The 22888-nt window shown below is 42.2% G+C and overlaps 2 protein-coding genes across 2 annotated transcripts; both read right to left on the reverse strand.

Annotated features, from left to right (window-relative positions):
- Positions 1-892: 892 nt before the first annotated feature.
- Positions 893-3233, reverse strand: LOC134191092 (uncharacterized). Its single transcript, XM_062659657.1, has 2 exons — positions 1613-3233; positions 893-1556 (listed from the first exon to the last, which is right to left on the reverse strand). The coding sequence occupies exons 1-2, from the start codon at positions 1691-1693 to the stop codon at positions 1065-1067; spliced, it is 573 nt and encodes a 190-aa protein (XP_062515641.1). The 5' UTR covers positions 1694-3233; the 3' UTR covers positions 893-1064.
- Positions 3234-9758: 6525 nt separating this feature from the next.
- LOC134191578 (uncharacterized) lies at positions 9759-12043 on the reverse strand. The gene is made up of 7 exons (XM_062660200.1): positions 12022-12043; positions 11378-11967; positions 11024-11319; positions 10685-10814; positions 10453-10571; positions 9935-10260; positions 9759-9793 (listed from the first exon to the last, which is right to left on the reverse strand). Exons 1-7 carry the CDS (start codon positions 12041-12043, stop codon positions 9759-9761), a joined length of 1518 nt encoding a protein of 505 aa, XP_062516184.1.
- Between the last annotated feature and the right edge of the window lie 10845 nt (positions 12044-22888).

A 22888-nucleotide genomic window follows, 5' to 3' on the forward strand; every position in this document is an offset into this window, starting at 1 on the left:
AGGCGTGCTCACAGTTGTAGGTAGAGTATCGATTTCAATTTACAAATAGACTGCCGGACTGAGTGCCGTCAGTGTGCGCAAACACCGTTATAGTCCGTGCCAAAAGGCTTCATGGCTAGCTGCGATCGTCAAACTAGTAGTAGACGACACCTCGATGACACTAGAATTTCTAGTACCAATTCAGTGCAAACCGGCGTTGACCAATTCTAAAGCATTCGCTGAGCAATACAGGTCTAGCTAGATAGAGCTGTAGAATAACCTGAGCACAAAGTGGAGAAAGTACGGAGTGCAAGCATATCGTTAGCTAGGTAGCGGAGCCGCAGGAGATTCCCTTCTCCAGTCAATCGGGTTGTGGACCTTAATTAATAAACTCACTTAAAAATTGTTGATGGATAGGCTTCTGCCTATTTGACGCGGTCTGTTTTACTCTGCCATTGCCGGATAGCGTAGCAAAAGTCTTGCAAGTGATCACTTCAAGTGTCAACGACTCCTCGACACCGTTTATATCATACCGAAATGATGATGTGTATTAAACTCTACGATCAATTAAGCGGACTGTTTAGTAGCATACTTCTAGAGTTCTGCTTGAACCGGAGTGCCACACCCAAAATGTTTGGACGCTACGCCGATGGTTACACCGTCGCTTCCACAGCTAGGAGCCTTCTAGAAACCACGATAAAATTTTTGCAAAAAATTACGAATTTACGCTATTTTGTTTAATTAATTAATTAAGTGCGCTACACTATACTTGTAAAATCTACCTAACTAAATCGTACAAAGAGACTGTTTTACGTGACAATGACTGTAACTTCTGTTTTCTGGTGAATGCATGGGTCAGGACTCTGCTGGGTTCGGTTTGGAAATGAGCTAGGCCATAACACTTTACATCAATAAGGGAAGGCTTAGACTGCTTTGGTCTTGTGCTGAAATGAATTAACCCAAACACTCTAATAGTGAACATACCAAAGTAGTATATGAGACACCACAGTATTTTTTGTCAATGACAATCAGACAAAACGTTGCAGATGCCTCAATGGAATTGTTCCTACCTGTAACGGCAGACACTAATATGGCGAGTCCTCTACACTAGTACTGCTAATGCTATCACTGTCAGGGTCTGTCACTCCGTGAGAGCCACTACCTAATGTTGCAGGAGTAACAGATCTCATTCTATTTATTCCTCCTGCCGATGTTCCTGAAGGTAATGGCGAAGTACGGACATGAGACAAAGTCTTTGACCTCTGACCAACAGCTTTTGTTGCTCTGATAACAGACCGAATGCATGTCTCCAAGTCATTAGTGTCACCATCTTTGGAAGTTGCTGTTGATGATGTGGGATGTCTTGATTTGCACATGTCCAACAACTGAACAGATGCCGCTGCTATTGTTTTAGTAGACAGCAAAATTTGATCAATTCTGTTCTCATTACATGACTTGATTATCCCATGCATGGCATCAGCAATGTCACTGACCTCTCCAACAATACCTCGAATATGTCTATAGTTTCGATATGAAGGGCCAGTATACTCATCATCAACAGAAAACAAACATTCTTTCTGTACAGACACAGAGTATGAACAAATTCAAAGAATAACTGTTGATTGGCACTGACCTGAAAATGATTGGCATTATCTGTTAACACTGTTACAGTCTGCAGTAGAGTTGTTACACTCTGAAGTAGATCTTGAGACATCTGTTTAATAAAAGACCACAGTCAACGTCTGCAAATGAATCAAAATTGCACTAGTATATCTATGCACAATGGTTTTGACAATACTGCAAGACTCCTAATGACCAAGACAGTCAACACTCCTAATGATGACATATTCTTCAAAAGAATAGGAGACTACTGTACTATTCAACTTCTTAGCATATCCATGTGCCATTCTATCACAAACAGAAGTACCGTCTCCATTTTTGCCCTTACACGAGAGACAAGTGCTACTACCAACGAAAACAAGATGACCACATCTGCCATCTAAACTTTAAGCGTCATTCAAAATTATCAACAACTTCACAAGCGTACAAAGAGTACGCTAGGAGGAGAGGGGCTATAGCCTCTGTACGGTTTATAAAATGTTGATCAGTAGTAAATGGCTCGATCGTACTAATTTCTATATTTTCCATGGCTGGAATTGCATCATGCATTGTTCCCATGCTAGTCACCCATATGTACGGAATTTGCAAACATGTACAACCACGGCAGCCTATTTCACTTTTGTTCTAAAACAACAGCAGTCCATAGAGGACCCAGCTGTCTCTACCACAACTTTCTCAAAGTTTTCGTTTTTGACCACTTGAATGACCGGAAACCTCGAGTTGACATCACTTGAGTGGGTCAACTGAAATGGAGGAAGAAACTGTATCAATGCAGAAGCATTGAAGACTACCCGTCAACACTCTAGTATATGAAACCCTGGTCAAGCTACACCAACAATATTACGTCCACTTTAGGGAAGGGGAGGAAGGCTTCAGAAAGCGTGCACTTTGTATGTTCATAAAATTGTCAATAATTTGAATGACCCATTGGTCAGTGTCAAACGACAACAAAACCAAATGTACACCAAGAAACACACAGTGCCAATATCATTTCAAAGATGTGCTTAGGAACTGAACTTTTCAGCACTATATTGTGGCATAATTCTACCTCATACCTCATACTGCATCACATCTCCAACAGAATTGCTCAACCTACGGTACAATTGGCATTCATTTGTTTGTTAGCCACTGTGGTGGAATACAAATAGAAGCTGTACAAACTGTCAAGTACAATTAACCCACACAGCACATCAGCTCTTCATCCAATTTGGTGTTCCTAATTAAATAAATAGAAACACGAGTAACCTGGATAGATTTCAATCAAGAAGTTCGGAACAGGCTGTACTTTATTCACAAGGCTGTTTCTAACTCACTTGAGAAAGAAACATTATAGAAAGACTACTAAGTGTCTAACAACCTAAACGTGTTGCTTGATGATAAATAATTATTGTCTTTTGTAAAATCGTGACAGATCCCAGGCTATGCCAATTATAAGTTACTAGCTCACCAACCTGTTCTTCGCACATTAGATTGGATTATTAGTAATAAGTTATGTATAATGTATGTACTGTGACCAATCTATTTGATCGTTGGGACAAAATCTAATCATGTTATAGCAAACAAATAAGGTACTGAGTTTACTACTGTACATATCCACACAGTACTTCACTGCACACAGACACAGACACAGACACAGACACAGACACCACACACACACACACACACACACACACACACACACACACACACACACACACACACACACACACACACACACACACACACACACACACACACTCACTCACCACCCATAGTTTGCCTCAACTAAGTAAACTATTCTCGGAAAGCCCTTAGACTCTAGGTAATCTTGATAACACCTCCCAACCATAATTTAAGTAATATTTAATCACCTACTCATGAGCCGGAAGTATACACTAATAGACAACTGGCAAATACCCATTCTTTAAAAAACGGTGTGGCCATGCCTGTGCATTCTTCTAATGTCCCTCTATATATACAAAAATGTGGTGCCAGAAATTCCCATATTTGTGGATGTTAATTAAGATAAAGGGCCTTAAGCATGTCTTGTATGTACTCTAGTTACAGCTGGAAAAAATCGTATAAGTCATGTAGCTTAAGCCTCCTTAAAAGATGTTTCAAGTGAGAGATGAACATGTTGCAGACTAGTCCCAAAAATCCACATGACTCATCTGCTCCGGAACATACACGAAATAAAAGAGGATGAGCCATGGCATATACCTTAAACCTAAGTAGAAAGACTTAAAATGATTAACAGAAATGTGGCTAGAGCTTAATACCAAAATGGATAATAAGTCTAAATTGATGCCATCCTGAGCTTATATCAGCAGTGAGCCATAATAAACAGAATTTGTAAAAGTCATGTGACTTAGCAAGTAGCATACTCAAAATGCTTTACTTATTTCTGGTCTACGGAGTATTGATATAAATTGTGGACGGTCGCTTCACATCTTGCACACTCCAGGAATGTGCCGTGCCTTTAATGCAGTTTAATTCTTGTATGCAATTACCAAGTCTCGGAAATAACCAACAAGCCTATCTGTCTGCATCTGCTAATACGAAATCAATCACTTTCTTGGCTTACTACATCTAAACAGTGTCTAGAACCTTAAGTTTTGGAACGATCCGCGTAAGGTGTTGTAGTCTGGGTAGTACTGAGTAGATGACTAAATATACCACACTGGCGAGGAGATGGCAGCAAACGACACATTCGGGTTGTTTAGAAGAATGGGTAGCTATGACCCGTCGTCGCCATCTTTGGAAACGTACGAGGAATGCCTGGAGCAGTTTCTAGTGGCAACAGGTAACAGCGAAGACGAGGTGCGGAAGAAGGCAGTCTTCCTGACGGTTATTGGAGAACACGCATACATGGTATTACATGACCTCGTACACCCAGACAAACCTGCAGACAAAGGGATGCAGAGCTCGTAGGTGCGCTGAAGAGAAACTTCCAACCTCGACCCATAGTCATCGCCGAACGAAGCATTGAGAGACTGCCTGGTGTGCGAACTACAAAATTAGGCTATCCAAAGAAAACTACTAGCAGAAGAAGAACTGTCTCTAGACAAAGCATTCAAGATGGATATCTCAATGGAGCTGGCAGCACAGCAAGCGATGAATTTAGACATCAATAGACAAACAAACAAACACCATGAGACCGACACAGAAACCGCCACAGAAGAATCAGGGAGGGAAACAGGCCGAACAGGGAACACGGAAATCACGTATCCAATCAGGGGATAACACATCCAGGAGACCGTGTTGGAGGTGTGGCAAACCCAACCACAATTAAGCAGTTGGTTATTTTCATCAAATGAGTGTTGGAAATGTCAAAAAAAGGACAAACAGCAAGTCAATGCAAAGGAAGTGCAGCCAAGGCTCAGTATCTGAGTGATGGAGAGGATGGCAGCGATAGTGAGCTAGTGGGTCATGAACAGTCGATTCGATCCAGTTATGAAACAATATGCAAGATTCAGTCGTGGATGGTACCTGTTTAATTGAATGACAAGCAATTACAAATGGAGCTGGACACAGGGGCATCCAGTACAATTATTTCTCATCAGAAGTTCAAGAAACTATGGACCAAGAAGGATAGAACAAATTTTCGGGCGACACCAATTAAGCTGCGATCATATGGGGGACACACTATACAAGTTCTAGGGACCATCCAGGTCAGAGTAAGCGTGAAAGCTACACAGCCAGCACAGACACTACCTATACTGGTAGTGCAAGGAAACGGGCCAAACCTTTTGGGCTGAGATGTGTTGATGAAGTTACGATTGGATTGGAGAGAAATACATCGTGTGACTGGAAGACCTGTTAGAACAGTATAAGGAGGTCTTCACAGAGGATCTCGGGATGTACCGAGGGCAACCAGCAACTTTTCAGGTTGACTCATCAGTGAGACCACATTTTAGCAAAGCAAGGACTGTCCCATATGCACTGAGGCACCTTGTAGTGCAACAGCTGGATACAATGGAGAAGGAGGGCACCATTAGTCCCATCAAGTATGCTGAATGGGCCGCACCCATCGTACCTGTGTTAAAGTCCGACAAAAAGTCAGTGAGGATCTGTGGTGACTACAAGAGGACTGTCAACCAAGACACCAAAGTTGAGCAAGGATTGAAGATCTGTTCACCGCTTTGGCGGGAGGAGAAACATCTACAAAATTAGATTTGAGCCAGATGTACACGCAGATTCCTCTAGACCCGTCAGTCAAGAAATATATGTGAGTAATACGCCAAAGGGATTGTACGAATTCAAGCGGTTGTTGTCTGGCATCTTGTCAGCGTCCGCGATATTTCAAAGGATGATGGAAAGCTTATTACAAGGACTACCAGCAGTCGCAGTCTACTTAGATGATATTCTAATCACAGAGACAAAAAGGAACATTATGATAATCTTCAGGAAGTTCTGAAGAGGCTGAAAGAAGCAGGTCTACAACTAAAGAGAGAAAAGTGCACGGTAGCGGCACCATCAGTTGTCTATTTAGGTCACAGAATCAATGCCCAAGGACTACACAACTAGTGACAAACTGCAAGCGTTGAGACGAGTGCCTACACCAACCAATGTGACGGAGCTGAAGAGTTTCTTGGGCCTTCTCAATTACTATGGCAAGTTTGTTCCACGGCTAGCCAGCATGCTAGCACCTCTTTATGAACTGTTAAAAAACAAACCCTTGTAGGTGGACGGAGCGAAAGGGCAGAGCATCAAGCAAGCAAAAAAGGTGCTTTCAACATCAGGGTCTTAGTACACTTTGACCCAAGGAAGCCGAGTGTAGTCATCTGTGACGCATCACCGTATGGAGTGGGTGTACTATTGGCCCACAGAATGCCAAGTGGAGAGGAAAGACCGATTGCATTCGTCTCTCGTACACTAACCGAAGCAGAGTAGAAATACGAACAGATAGATACGGAAGGTTTGGTGTTGATCTTCGTGGTAAAGAAGTTTCATAACTATGTTTTTGGTCGATCGTTCACAGCAATGACTAATCATAAACCATTACTAAGCTTGTTTTGATGAAAACAGATCGGGACCTGCTTTGGCATTTAGCAGGATTCAACGATGGGCCTTGACACTGGCGGCTTATCAATATACAATCAAATATAGACTCGGGAAAGATAACGTCTGTGCAGATGCCTTGAGTAGACTCCCAATGGAAGCCACTGCAAACAATGATCAGATAGAGAAAGAGAAACTCTAGCAATAGATTACTTGGCTACAACCCCGGTGACAGCCAAAGGCATAAGGCTCAAGGCAAGAAGAGACCCATGGATGAGCAGAAAGCTACGCTATACCCTGGAAGGGTGACTGAGAGCAGTGGATAATGAATTACTACCATGCTGGAAAAGACGCGATAAACTTTCCGTCAGAGAGGGTTGTGTATTGTGAGGCGATCAAGTGATCATTCCTATATGAGCATCCAGCAATCATTGCCAAACTGCATATGGAGCACCCTGGCATGACCAAGATGAAGGCTGTTGCGAGAAGTTACCTGTGGTCGCCAGAAATGGACAATGATCTGGAAGGAACTGTCTGAGCATGTGAAAGATGTCAACAATACGTAAAAGCACCACCTCGGGCTCTGCTATGCCCATGGTTATGGCTGGAACGACCATGGTCGCGCATTCACATAGATTACGTGAAACCGTTCATGGGGAGAATGTTCTTGTCATTGCTGATGCGTTTTCGAAGTGGTTGGATGTATATGCAACCCAGTCGGCTACCACAGAAGCTACGCTCGAAAAATACTGAAGACGTCGTTTGCAATTCATGGGATTCCCGAAAGGTTGGTATCGGACAATGACACGTGGTTTACGAGAAGCGAATTTTGTACGTTTTGCAACAGTCAAGGAATAATCGATAACAAAATCAGCACCTTATCATCCGTCATCTAACGGACTAGCTGAAAGGGCAGTACAAACCCTCAAGGATGGACTAAGCTGGAAACAAGAAGATTGAATGAAAAGCTGCAAACATTTTTGTTAGCATACTACAATACGCCGCACACCACCACAGGTCCAACGCCAGCAGAGCTACTTTTGGGAAGGAGACCGTGCATCAGACTCAACCTCATCAGACCCAATAACAGTAGAACAGTTCGAAGGAAACAGGAGGTTCAAAAAAATCATGATACTAGATGCCAAAGCTGGGAAATGCAACAGGGGAAGGGGGTTTTGTCCAAAACTTTGGAGTGGGACCTCACTGGATTCCAGCCCGGGTGACGGAAAAGACGGGACCAGTATCATACCATGCAAACTGGAAGATGGTCGTATCATACAAAGGCAAATAGATCACCTCCAACAGCAACAGCACACATCGAATCGAGTTATGAGAAATGACCATACGAACACACCGAAGAAAGACAGCATAGAAGGGAGAGAGGACAAGGAATTTACGGAAGGAACAGGGTTGTACTAGGCTTGTACAGCTCTTCTAATCTCTAACAACCAATACAAGTCTTTAGTAGTAACCCAATCCATATTAATAACTCCTCCTACTAATTAGTCTCAATACACCACAACTTCACAAGTCTATATGCCTTCGAAAGGCTCATAGCCAAGGAAGTGAGAGGGCGTAAACATAGCTATAGCTACTTGTTTCAAGTATACATAGAGGGTTGGTTACACGGACTACCTCAAGCGTCTTTTATATTAACATCATGCTGACATGCATCAGCAATGTGGCCCTTGATACATTTCTCAACAAAACCTCTTTGTGCCAAAGAGGTGCATGTTACAGTTTGCCAGCAACTCCAACTCTACCAAGTCCATCCTTTTCAGCAGTGTGTCCCAGCTAAGGCATGGCCTTGCATAGTAGTGGGCTGGGTTGAGGCTAAAATGCTAGTGGCATTCCTTTAAATTGTTTTGAAGACATTGGCCAGAAGAAGTGCCTCTATGTATAAATTGAAGTCATGATAGTCTATGAAGCAACAACATCCCAATTGCTTCAGAAACTTTGTTGCTTACTGATAGCTGGTACAATGTATTTGTCAGAGAGATTGCTATAGAAGGCTGCCAGTGGTAGAGTAATTTGAGGAAGAGCGTACAGTATTCACAATTAAGAGTGCACCTTTAAACAGCAGTTGATGATGTTTCCATTCATCTGCCTTGTGTGTGGCTGTGAAGTAAGAAACAGCCAGTCTTTAGGCCAAAGCCAGCTTTTCCAGTGACATGAGCAACAACTGAGCGATGTCAAAGATGTGCAGCTGGCCTGCAGAGAATGAGTATCTGTGTAGTCTTAAGATGCAGAAGATACAACCTTCAACCTTAAATACTGATCACCTGCATAAAAGGTAATTGTATCCCTGCAGATTACTGAAGATCACTGAGACGGTAGACATTTTGAGATTTAACCTGAGCATCAAGTTGCAGGTGTTATAGGCCAGTTTGCCTGCATCTCCTTGTGATGTAACAATAACCCCAAATATCACAATGTAGAGGCTTGCTGCAGACAGTGTTTTGGCAAGTGTTCATAAATTGCTATGATCTTCTGCCCTTCTACATGTAAACCCCCATCAATCTCTCAGAAACATAAAGACTCCAGTAAACAATAGTCAGTTCTGGATGACAATTACATCTAACATGACATAGCAGTAGCTGCAGGCTTCAATTTTCTGGGTGTTGCTTTTCCTGGGATTCTCAGACTTGGCAGTCCCAATTGACAATGCCTCAAATTTGGCATAGATTACCTACAGCCATGAAACTGTTTTTGCCAATTCTGACAAAAACTGCATATTGTTCCCTCTTGTGTGAGTCAACTTTCACTCACTGCCGTGCCGTTCAACCAATACTTTGGCACTCAAGTTTGTAATACCTCCAACAGATGTATACAGTCATGGACATACTACTAGCAGAAGTGATGGCACCAGTGATACTTGGTATGATTATGAAGCACAGTTGATGTTTCTAATTTAGGTGTAGTGGTACTTTTTACCCTTCCATATGAGAAGCACGTTGATCCTAGAAATGGCTTCATGCAGCTTGTGAAGTTGTAGACAAGCATGATACTGTCCCAACAGAGACGTACACAAGATTTCTAAAGGGGTTCATAATTTGAAAAGTACTGTTATTAGCAGTCGCACAAGTGCCACATTGCTTTGGTTAGCTCCAAAAATAGTGACCACAGGCTTGTGGTTAGGGACCAAGGTGAAGTATCTGCCATATAGAAATTAACAGTGATCATGATACATAAACAACAGGCCTCTCCAACAAATCTGGAAAAACATGAGCAATGACAGCACAAATTCCCATGAAAGAGGCATCACATGACAAGCAGTGGCACGGAAGGATCCTAATGAGTAAGCACTTCTGCTGAAACTAGCCTCTTTCAAACAATGGAATGCGGATTCACATACCGATGACCAGTTCCAAACTGCTGACTTCTGCACCAGACAGTTTAGAGGGTTGCAAATCGATGCAAGATTGGGAATGAATCTTCGGTAGTAGTTCACTAAACCCAAAAACAATTGTAATTCTCCTGTATTGGTAAGTGTGTGAGCCTTTAGCACAGTTTCCACCTTTTCCCTGGCAGTTCCAATACCAGCTGCTGAGATCTGGTAGCCTAAAATATTGCACAGAGTCCTCCATAAACCTGCACTTGGATTTCTTTAACCGAAGACCAGACTGGTGCAGTCTCTGTAAAACTGCCTGTAGATTCTGCAAATGATCCTGATCAGACTCTCTTGTGACCAAAATGTCATCCAAATAACAGCACACACCAGGAATATCATCCAGAATTCACTCCATGACATGTTGAAAAATTGCTGATGCACTGGCAACACCAAAAGGTAACTGGGTGTACTGATAAAGACCCTTGTGAGTGCTAATAGTCAAGTACTTCTTGGAACTGAGATCCACTCTTAGCTGCTAGTACATGTATGCATTAGCCAGATCCAGTGTAGCAAATTGTTGTCCTCTTGCTAGCGAACTGAACAGATCTTCAGGCTTGGGCAAGGGAAACTGCTCAACTTTGAGGAGTAGGTTTATAGTGACCTAGTAATCACTACTACAAATGCGTATGAATCCGTATGCTTTAGAAACTGGAGCGATGGGATACAAGACACCCATTTGCTAGTCATCACTTGTTCCAATATTCCCATGCTCACCAATTTGTCCAGCTCCTGACCAATTGTAGGTCTCAACAAGTAGGGCACAGCTCTAGGCTTGAAAAACTTTGGCTTAGCGTCTGGATCCACATCTAATTTGGCTTCATAATCACGCAAGGCCAATTCCTGGCTGAAACAGATCATCATACTGTGACAACAGCTGGCTGACACTTTGTGGTTGAAGCATATGACAGACATGCGATCAATCTAATTTGATCCGTGACAACCAATCTCTGCCCATCAATGTGGGGCCATTACCATGACAAGTAATGGTAAGACAAGATCCTGACCACTGTGTTGAACAGATGCCCCCAGCTCTAAAAACTGGTACTTTTTCACCAGTGACAGTCGTCAAGACCGCTGACGTAGCTTTCAATGGCTTGCCTTCCAATAGTAACAGTCAAACTTTCTTGGATGTAAATGGAAACTGCTAAGCCGGTATCGATTTCCATCTCCATCTGGGTTCCATCTATCAACAGAGTTACCACCCATCTGGCCCCTCCCAACAGCTTGAGGGTATAAATATCATACTCTTCTGGGTCAGACACTTCCACATGATGCACTTTGGCCTTCCCTTTTGCAGCTGGAGCCTTAGGTGATGCTGTACAAAACCCCATCTCCCTGGGAATTTGCGCCTGCTAGTAACTTACACGCTGTTGCAATATGACCTCGTTTATGACACGTGTTACATACCTTCTCACGATGATAGCATCTGTCTGGCGCGTGTCCTGCCCTTCCACATCTGTAACATGGATTCTGGGGCTTTGTAAACTTTCTCTTCATGGCAACAACTTGTACATGTACCGATGCAGCAGTGGTGCTTGAGGTCAATACGGCAGCTTGACATAACGTCTCTGACTGTTTCTCTGCAGCCTCCATGCCTTGAGCAATTGTTATCGCGTCCTCTAGTGTCAATTCAACTTGTGATAACAGCTTACGCTGAATGGACAAACTGTGGATACCTGCAGCAAACCTGTCTCGCAGAGCGTCCTCCAACTGCGGCCATTCAAATCGAAAGTGCTCCGTCAGTGTACGGAGCTGAGCAACGTACTCAGAGATAGACTCGGATGGTTGCTGATTCCTCTGCTGAAATTTGAAGCGAGCAGCAATAAGCACTGGTTTCGGTGAGAAATGGTCCGCAAACAACTTTGTGAGTTGTGCATATGACTTCTCGGCTGGCTTCGCCGAGGCGACTAAATCTTGCCAAATTCCATATATCTTGGGACCGGTCAAGAAGATCGCCACCTTCCACTTCAATGCCCGTAACGCCGTTTGCAACAAAACTGCATAAGGCGTTCCTCATACGTTGGGCAATGTTGCTGGTAAGGCTCAAATACCTCGACTCTGCCCACTCCCCATGGTAAAGGGCTGCTCTAGCATGCTCCACCATCCTCGTCGCCAATGTAATATAATGTAAGGTTCCCATTAGACAAGGAGGAATAAGCCTAAAGTGGACTCAAGTACACCCAAAACACAACTGTTATATTCACTGAATAAACACTACAATTATTGACTCCACTTACAATTACCACAATACACTACAGTAAGTTTCATACTTGTGTGCCAGCTAAATTGACTAAACATACAAAAAGATAAAGTTGTCAGCTAGCTACAAGACTCTCAGCTCCACATTTAGTTTTTACACTACTTCAAAACTGAAACCACAAAAACAGTTCACTTAAATAATTTCAGATTCAACTCTGTAACAAACAGCACATCTGTGACTCAATACATTTCTACTCAATGTGACTACAAAATACATCACGTTTATCATGCAGATGACAACAAAATACGCAGTTTCATAAACCATGAACAAAATTCCTTGAGTTAGTCATTGAATTAGTGCTGTGGCAATAGCTGTACTATAATATGTCAACATGGAGAACACAAGAGTTTCGTTACACTCTTAAAAATCTGCTCTTCCATCGCTACTGCATAACTATATAGCAGTCTCAAACCCATCCTCAATCTAGATGGCTTGTATAAAACCAGACATTTCCTTCAATAATCAGTCTTCCTAAAGTTAAATACAAGTACATACCTACCACCAACCTAGATCTAAAGTAAATATGTAACTCAGTATACTGTACCACCACAGGTGGAAAATTTTGGCAACACGAATTGAGCACTCTAATTGATGGTGAGGTTCACTATAAGAACAGTCACTTCTAATTATCAAACAGATATGCCATCATGATTGCTAACTGACTATACCAAATTCTGTTAGCACCTTGATTGACAGTGACAGTAAGTTTCTGTGTTGAGTGTTCGCTGCATTGACAAGATCTCTTGCATTCTGGAATCGCCTTTCAACAAACCTATCACCACCTTGCCGAAATGCTAACTTTAATTCATCATCCACCTATATCGACAGAAAATAATTCCTTGCAGCAAGAAAGACAAGACACAACCAACATACTTTTTCATCTTTCAAGTGCAATCTATTTTCAACTTGTTTTCCAGGTTCTACTCTCTTGCAAGTTGCAACAGCCAGTGCTCCTGCTTCCATAGCCAACGCCGTAATTCCTTCCAGCACATTTGCACCGGAATCATGAACCACTGAGTCTATCTCATTCACAATACCCTAACATACAAAAACACACTAGCAATGAGCAACAACGGCATGCAAACATTGCTAAAATGTCTACTTGCATGCCTCAAACATAAAGAAGAAACAATTCAGTCTACATTCACAGTACTTCCACGGACTATACCTAAGTTCGTTGCATGGCTGCATGTTTGCATGTGTATTCACCCCACTGCAAAGATGTTTGTTAATTCTTTCAAAATACTGACCTCTCAGTAAGCATGCCAACAGCATTATTGTATTATGTTTGTGTATTAATCCTTTAATATGCAAATTAGGTTGCCATACCACATGACATCTCCTAGATACTTGCTCAAGTCTATATAAACCTACCACGTGTGACATAAGTTTATCACTTCACCAAACGAACCACAAGGCAAGGCAGTGCTGCCAACGTGCAGCAACCCACAGTGGTCGAGTAAAACATGCAGCAAATAAGGTAAGCAGGTGATAGCCATGTTTATTGCACCTTGATAATGAGGGGCTTTCTCCTTAATATTAACCTTTGGCTGAATATCTCAAGATGCAACAGTTGAACTCATGACCTTTGTAACAAACGTAAGCAGAGGAAGAGAGTGCAATAGACAATGGCGGTCACAGCAGTTGCGATTGGCAAGATCGACGAATTCGACGAAACGCAGGGGGATTTCAACGCTTACATAGAAAGACTGGAGTACTGGATGACAGCGAATAAACATCACAGAACCGAACAGAAATGAGGCCGGAGAGCTTGTCAAACCAGACCGGCAGGTTAGCGTTTTGTTTTAGGTGCCAAAGCGTACGACATCTTGCGCAATGTGCTGAGGCCAGCGAAGCCCAGCAAGAAGAATTACACTGAATTGAAAGGAGCATTGCAGGCACACTTCAAACCAAAGGCATCAGTCATTGCAGAGCGTTTTAGATTAATCAGAGGAACCAATAGGAAGGTGAGAGTGTGACAGCACTTACAGCTGACAGCTCAATGCAAATTTGGTACCTACTAGGATGAAGCCTTACAAGATAAGTTGATCAATGCCTTGAAGAATAAAGCAATCCAGAAGCGATTGTTGGCACAAACGGAATTAACTCTTCATCAAGCCTTTCAGACAGCACAGGTGATCGAGTTAGCAGCTCAAACACAACAGAGTTTACTAGCACACCAGCAGCAGAGACTCAGTCTGTAAACTAATCACAAGTAAACAGGATAGGGCAGCACCATGAAACCAGCCAGGGAAACACAAGACTCAGTGTTACAGATGTGAAGAAAGCATAATCCCCAACTTTGCCCATTCAAGACAACAAAGTGCTTTAAGTGCAACAAGACTGGTAACGTGAGGAGCATGTGCAAAACCAAACAGACCATGGAGACAAAATATGTGGATGAAGAAGTGCTAGATGATCCCGACGATTATACAGGGATAGCATATCTACAAGGCGACAGGAAGTGGCAGACAAAACCGGGAGAAATACACACCACTACAAAATTCACATGTAAATACATGGTAGAAGCCAGCATCGCTGGAAAACTCATTCAAATGGAACTCAACACGGGAGCCGTGGTTTCTGTCATACCAGAGAATTGGTACTGAACCAACCTAGAAGAGTATCCACTGCAAGGCACACACATGAGATTGCGAGATTATCAAGGACACACTCTGCCGATAAGGGAGTGGTGTGGATTCCTGTGGAATACAAGGGAGAGGTGCAGACTTTTCCTAGTCTTGCGTAGCCTTCCTGCCTACTTCCTGCCAGTAAGAAAGGGTTTGAGAAAATACTTTGTATAGGTTTGTTCTGCCGCCGCCATTATTCCACCGCATTCCAGTGGGGTAAAGAGGGGTTTAAAACAGTCTTTAGTGGGCTATCAAATTCACAATGAACACGACAACAAGCGTGTAGTAGATATCATATCGTGATGTTGTAGTTGCTTTAGAGCTCCAATAACAATAACACCTGCAACACCGAGACTTGCAGTTTGCGTTCTACGTTGTCTGAGCAATGGACGAGCAAGCATAGCTGAAAAACCGCCGGTAGTGAGAAATGAATCAGCTAGCCTAGAAGCGAAACAATGACAAAAACCACACGCACTCATCCATGCAATTAATTGTTTGTTCCAACTGCACTCACATCTCACTAATGGCGCTTTTCCAGCTATGCCCGCTCGTCTACTGCTTAGACAAACGTAGAGCACAAATTGTGAGACTTGCTGCTGCAGGTGTTGTTGTTATCGGAACGCTAAAACTACACAACCTCGCAAAATGACATCTGGTACACGTGTGTTGTCGTGTTCATTATGAATTATGATAGCCCACAAAAGACTGTTTAAACACCTCTTTTCCCCACCAGAATGTGGTGGGATTAGCCTCGCAAGCCAGGCTCTTCCGCACAGTTGCTGAGCTAAACGCTCGTGAATCACACGAAGAGGAAGAGCTTCTGCCAGAATTGCTCCAGGGTGAGAAGAGCCTGGTCACTTTCGAGAACGTCATAGTGACGTGGGACCCCGGATCCAATTTCATAGCTTGGATAAGGCTAATTCGATTAACTAAGCATGTAGGCATGAAAGTTGAGTAAAAAGCGACATTGCTTCACACACTTGCTTGTTTTGCACAAAGTACGTAGTTGACATCATCGTTCATATACATACAGCTCAGCCATGTAATATTCTGCAGTGTCACGACTTTTCAGCATTCAGTTTCGCCAACAGTACACTGCCGAATCTAGGACTACAAATCTAGATCTGCAGTACGGTAGTTTGACAAATGAACTCATTTATTGTACGTGGTTAGAGTATGTAGCACTCAGAGTCCGTGTATTGAAACAAGTTGCACGTATACAACACATGCAACTACGAGTCACTACGCTTCCTGAACATGGTAGGTCCACTGCACTGCTGTTTTCCCATGCCTAGAGAGGTCAACAAGCTGTACACCACTGCTTTGATGAACCGTCGAGTGAAACAGGGCCGGCAGTTCTCACACCATTTCCCCCACAAAAGTGGTGAACACTGCTACGTCAATTTTAATTTGTGCAAACCTGCAGATGAGTTCAGTAAAAAGAAACGTTGCTGGAGAGTGTAGGTTCATGCAGCCTATGTAGGACATTCCTAGACCATTCCTGGGCTCATTATTCACCAGCACTTTGTCCATCAACAGCTTCACTGGCTTTTGTGTTTAAGTGCTCTCCGCAGAGGGCTTCCTCTGAGCTTCATGTACCAAACACAATTACATTAACGAGTTCTTGGGAAATCAAATTGCCTTATCCAAGCTATGAAACCAGATCTGGGGTCCCATGTCACTATAACGTTCTCAAAACTGACCAGGCTCTTCCCGCACTAGAGCAATTCCGGCAAAAGCTCCTCCTCCTCGTGTGATTCACGTGCGTTTAGCTCAGCGACTACACGGAAGAGCCTGGCTTGCAAGGCTATAATGGGATAATGATGGCGGCAGAACAAACCTATACAAACCCTTCCCCAAATCCTTTCTCGCCAGCAGAATGCAGGCGAGAAGGGTCTGGCTACGTGAGACTAGACTCTTCCAGCAGTGGTGATAGAGGGAAACCGTCCAGTTTTCCTTAGGCAAAACTCGTTGGAGTGGATCAAGCTTAACGGGCCCAGTATTTTTCCGCTGACAACAGCATCTACATCAGGGACAGATGTAGAAGTGGAGAAAATTCTCCAGATACACAAAGCAGTATTTGCAGACAAACATGGCTTGATAAAAGAGTTCAAAGCCTCAATCCATTTAAAACCCGAGGGTAGACCAGTGTTCAAGAAAGTCCGACCAGCCCAGTACACCCTCAAAGGAGCAACAGCGGCAGAATTGAATAAGCTCGAAGCATACAACATTATAACGAAAATTAATCGCTCTGAATGGGCCACTCCGACAGTCAACATCCACAAGTAACAATATGCAAAGATTACAAAATATCCGTAAACCCGTTAGTGGATGTGGACAAGTCTCCTCTACCGACAGAGGAAGATATCTTTGCGAAACTTGCGGGAAGGCAACATTATAGCAAGCTTGATCTATCTCATGCCTATAATCAGCTTGAATTGGATGATGGTTCCAATGATTTCTTGATCATCAATACACACAATGGCCTTTATCGACCAAATCGCCTACATTATGGAGTCAGTTCTGCCCTGCAATATTCCAACAGAGAATGGATCAAATACTTGCTGGACTGACAGGGGTGGCTTGTTACCTGGATGTTGTCATCATCAAAGCCAAATCATGTCTAGAACATCTGCAGAAGCTGGAGGAAGTACGGACAGGTTAGAGACAACATGGGTGAGATTAAAGAAGAAGAACTGTGAATTCTTAAAAAACCAAGTGGCCTACTTGGGACACGTAGTGGACGCAGAAGGCCTACACCCCACCCAAGATAAAGTAAAAGTGCTTCAAACTGCACCAAAGCCTAGCAATGTAACAGAACTGAACAGCTATCTTGGGTTGTTATGTTATTACATGTGATTTCTACCAGATTTTTCCACAGTTCTGCAGCCACTAGATACCCTCAAGAAAGACAAATTGAAATGAAACTGGACCAAGAAATGCGGTATAGCATTTAAGAAAAGCAAGCAGATGATCATGAGGGTACACGTCCTAACAAACTACGAAGTCAACCCTTAATTTTAGCATGCGACACGTCGTCATATGGATATGGAGTGGTCTCGTCACATTGTATGGAGCCGGACAAAGACAAACCAATTGCCTTCGCATCAAGAAAAATTACTGAAACAGAGGGAAAGTATTCGCAAATTGAAAGAGAAGCCTTGGCTATAGTCTTTGGAATAAAGAAATTTCACCAATACATATGGGGATGACAGTTCAAGCTTGAACCCGACCACAAACTGTTGGTCACGATCTTGGGCCCTAAGATGGGAATCCCCACTGGTGGCGGCTCGCTTGCAGAGATGGGCGATGTATTAGCTGGACACAACTATGACATTGTGTACAAGAAGGGGATAAACATAAGTCATTGTAATAAGTTTAAGGACTGTCGGAAGTAAATTGAAAGTGGAGCATGCAGCCTAACGCAAGTTAAGGGAGCATAACTTAATGCACGCTACAGGCAAGTGGATTACAGGAGGACTTACTAAATCAAGTAACTCATCAAAATCTGCTTTAAGTCTCAGGAAAAATGCAAATATACTAAGAATTCAATTTCTTAGTAAGCTGTGTAGAGTCACTAGGGCTGACAACACAAAATAGGCATGCAGTGGCAGTTGGCTTCTTCTACAACATGAAGACATGGTCTTGTGTTTGTGTACACTTCTTGTTCAAGCTGGCTGTTTATAGATGATAATTACAGTTGTACAGATGCAATCAGATTCAGTTGAACACAGGAACAGTCTTGTGACATGTTTTGGTATATTCCATATGTATAAGTACCGTACACGTATGTCTACGATCAACATACAGGCTAGATATCTGAATATCCCCATTTTAGTGACCGATCTCAATGACACCAATGTCACCTAACAACACTACACTGTCACATCTATATTTACCAAAACACATCTCAATCTCTCGTGAATTCACGTGTGTACCGCATGTGAGAGAGTAGATTGATTTGCTACTAAAATACACACGACACTAGCCAAAAAGTGGGGCAACTTTGAGCTGCCCCAGCTGTCCCAGCCGCCCCGCTTCCGAAGGCCCTGAGTTGTTGCTATGTAAAATATTATGTGCAAACCATGGATATGGACAAACCATGGATGTCTAGTTTTCCAAGTAATGTTAGGGTTACGGTTAGGGTTAGGATTATGGTTACGGTTATTGTTAGGATTAGGTGTGCATGGTTTGTATTGGCAATCCATGAATTGTCTAAATCCTTGCTTTGTGTGCAACATACAGTTGTGCTCGAAAATTTGTGAACCCCAGGTCAATCTTAATTAATACACTATTATCTACCTTACATCAACAATATCGCACTTGTAGCAGCTGTATATTTTAACAAGAACTTCTGAGGAGCCTGATTTTAGGGAATAAAATAAGATAACTTCTTTTGCAAAGGAGAATTTAATAAAATCCTTCAGTAAGCCTTGAGCAAAAGTAAGTGAACCTTTGCATGAACTAACTCATGTTGAAGCATGGATAGGCCAAGATTTTGGTTTGGGATTGCCCTATATATATATATATATACATATATGTGTGTGTGTGTGTGTGTGTGTGTGTGTGTGTGTGTGTGTGTGTGTGTGTGTGTGTGTGTGTGTGTGTGTGTGTGTGTGTGTGTATGTATATATATATATATATATATATATATATATATATATATATATATATACATGTATATATATATATATATATATATACATGTATATATATATATATACATATATATATATATATATATATATATATATATATATATATATATATATATATTTATAGGTGCCACAAGGGACTAGCCGTACCATCTAAACTACATCTAGCTAATATCATTTTAGCATTGCTACACCACAGTCTAGTAGAGAGCTGCTGATGGAAATGACAAACAGATTGGCTAATTGAAACATTATGTTTAAATGAAGCTCTACGTGCTATGATCTTGAGCACTCGAAGGCTAGAAGCTGTCATATAATTTTAGTTCATGGGATTTGCCTGTATCGTAGATTTGTTGTATTGAAATATACTGTACTATATATACATATATATATATATATATATATATATATATATATATATATATATATATATATATGTATGTATGTATTTTTCCAAACTCAAACAATCTCCCCAAACATCCCCAAACCAATAAGTCTTACATTACACTAGGTACATCTCAACTATCAACGTCCTGTACTTCAAACTGAATTCTCTTATGAATCATTCTCGAGTTATGTTTCCATAATTGAATAGAAAGTTGCTGCATCCTATCTTGAAAACCCTGGTGAAAGCTAAGGCCACTGACTGCTGAGGTTTGGAAGAAATAGCTTTCAGAGTTTTGATGCTGAATAATGACCAGAGCCCCAAGGTCTCAACCACTAAGGGGTAAAAGAGACTACCAGCTCTACAAACTCTGTCTTCATGGCGAATATCCTTTTGTTCTTCACCTGCCTCTGTTGCGGCTCCAGCCCTTAAAGCTGATTTTGTCACATATAACGGCTGCAAAGAGTTTCTAACTGTTACGTCAAAATAGGCAGGTCAACCCTACAAGAAATCAGGGTGAAAAATATCACCAGGACGGCTTTCAGTACAACCACTGCACCTCATCTCCCTCAATACATCTCTGTTCTGAACCAATAAGGCCTGGAAAATAACTCCTGCCAATGCAATGTGTCTACGTGTGCGCTCTGGACCAAAAACACAACCAAGAAAGTGATCTCCAAAAGTGTCAATGTGCTGACCACAATTGCACAAGACAGATGCCGGAGAAGAAGGAAACATCTTGATTTCCAACCAGAGCCGTACTGCAATACCAAACTCATGAGGAGACATGGAAAGGCCAAGATTAGAGTTGTGTATTGCCCGCAACCAAGCTCCTGCATGAGATGTACTGATTGAATTTAAACGTGCTCTGTCTCGTAACCTAGCAGTGTTCAACAAATACTTGACTAAATCAGAGTCAAATTCTGATTGGATTTGTTGTTGAGTAGCAGTGTTAAAATCTAAAGTCGAAGAACCGTGTTTGCTTTTCAGATAGTGACAAATCTGAAGATGACTTTCGAAGTCTCCTGATAGTTGAGGAAGTCCTGTACCATCTTACGAGTAGAATTGCAACTCCCTACGTAAGCAGCTGGTGAAGACTGGACTGATTCTCTCAGACCAAGTCCACCAAGTCTAATAGGTAATGTCACTTGCAGCCATGCCATATCTGTACCAGAAGAATGACAAATAATTTCTAAAGATCAATGTAACCCTTGATCACAGTGATGTAATTGTTTCAACAACATGGTCAGAACAACAGTTTGTAAAACATGATTGATTTTGCAAACACTCTGACAGCTTCAAAGCAAATGCAATTTAACCCGTGGATCATCAACATTACCAAGATTTGACTGGGACTCCAAGATTTTGTCAACACGTTTAGCTGTGAAAGGCTCTAAAACTTCGACAGATCCGTGGACTGGTGATCCTAGTAACTTGATACACTCTGATAAGTGTCTGACTTCTAAAGGAAATTCAGGAAAATTTGGTTTCCAGAAGGCCAATATAGTTTACATTTGTTTAAGTTGATTTTCAAGCCAAAAATGGAACCTTTGCCAGTAAATTTTGTAATAGAGACGATATTGATTCTCTATTACCATCAAAAGAACCATCATCTAAGTACCACAGTTGAAAGTGTAAGCCAGAACAAGAATCCAAAAGAGTCTAGTAATACAGAATCACAAGAGAAAACAACAGAGGACTTAAAGGATCTCCCTGTTGAGCACCAGCTGTGGACAGGATCTGATGGTTTCCAAATCGCAACTCACCAGGTGAGTGGTATGACCACTGAGCCCAAGCAAACAACTGTGGAAAGTAAGCGTTCAAGAAAAGCCAATCTGGAGCACTCACTAAATGCATTAGTAATGTCTATTTTCAAACAGCAGAAGTCTTCTCTGGCGGAGGTGGCATCAATGAAAGAACGCGTGGAGTGGATGGCTGCTTCCAAACCACCTTTAAAGGGAAAGTCCAACAAAAATGAACCTACCTTGTGTGAGTAGATCTTACCAAGACAAATCGATCGGTATAAGTTACTCTGTTATCTTCGCTTTTGTATACAAGAACGAGCGATGTTTCTGTGATGTGTAGTGCCCACGCACCTGCTCCGTGCTTCCTGGTGGATTAAGCTCCGCCCACTGCAAACGAATCAATGCGTTTACGGATGACTGCTACGGATATATCGAGAATGACAAATGTGAATGCGAAGATATTATGAAGATCTGCCTTCTTGCCGTCAGTGGTTCCTCTCTAAAGTATAATGGTGTCGATAGAGTTGTTTTCCTGTCAGACTTTGAAGCAGAATTCCTCAATACCACGGCTTACCTAGAGAACGCGCTTGTGCTTGAATATTTGTTTATCCTTGTTCTTTTAATATCCGAAGAGAAACGTTCAGCGTGCCGTCTGGCGTGTGCTACAGAGGATGTTCTTATTTTCACATCCGGTCTGCTCACTTTCTTTTGCCGCTGATTGGTAGAAGGTTACAATCCCGGATGTGGAAATAGGATCATCCTCTGTAGCACACACCAAACGACGTGTTGAACGTTTCTCTTCGGATATTAAAAGAACAAGGATAGACAAATACTCAAGCACAAGCGCGTTGTCTAGGTAAGCCGTGGTATTGAGGAATTTTGCTTCAAAGTCTGACAGGAAAACAACTCTACCGACACCATTATACTTTAGAGAGGAACCACTGATGGCAAGAAGGCAGATCTTCATAATATCTTCGCATTCACATTCGTCATTCTCACTATATCCATAGCAGTCATCCGTAAACGCATTGATTCGTCTGCAGTGGGCGGAGCTTAATCCACCAGGAAGCACGGAGCAGGTGCGTGGGCGTTACACATCACAGAAACATCGATCGTTCTCATATTCAAAAGTGAAGATAATGGAGTAATTTATACCGATCGATTTGTCTTGGTAAGATCTACTCATACAAGTTAAGTTCATTTTTGTTGGACTTCCCCTTTAAGGCCAACACCTACTTGGCCG

The sequence above is a fragment of the Corticium candelabrum genome, chromosome 15 (assembly GCF_963422355.1).
Source record: "Corticium candelabrum chromosome 15, ooCorCand1.1, whole genome shotgun sequence".
Taxonomy (NCBI): Eukaryota; Metazoa; Porifera; class Homoscleromorpha; order Homosclerophorida; family Plakinidae; genus Corticium; species Corticium candelabrum.

What these genes read in the sequence shown, in the direction of transcription:
- LOC134191092 (XM_062659657.1), bottom strand. Translation starts at nt 1,693, where the DNA reads ATGTCTCAAGATCTACTTCAGAGTGTAACAACTCTACTGCAGACTGTA. An exon ending in ATAATGCCAATCATTTTCAG is followed by an intron (nt 1,557 to 1,612) that starts GTCAGTGCCAAT and finishes GTGTCTGTACAG; the next exon opens with AAAGAATGTTTGTTTTCTGT.
- LOC134191578 (XM_062660200.1), bottom strand. Translation starts at nt 12,043, where the DNA reads ATGGGGAGTGGGCAGAGTCGAG. An exon ending in GATGCTATCATCGTGAGAAG is followed by an intron (nt 11,320 to 11,377) that starts GTATGTAACACG and finishes AGTTACTAGCAG; the next exon opens with GCGCAAATTCCCAGGGAGAT. An exon ending in GATCTGGCTAATGCATACAT is followed by an intron (nt 10,261 to 10,452) that starts GTACTAGCAGCT and finishes TTTGGTCACAAG; the next exon opens with AGAGTCTGATCAGGATCATT.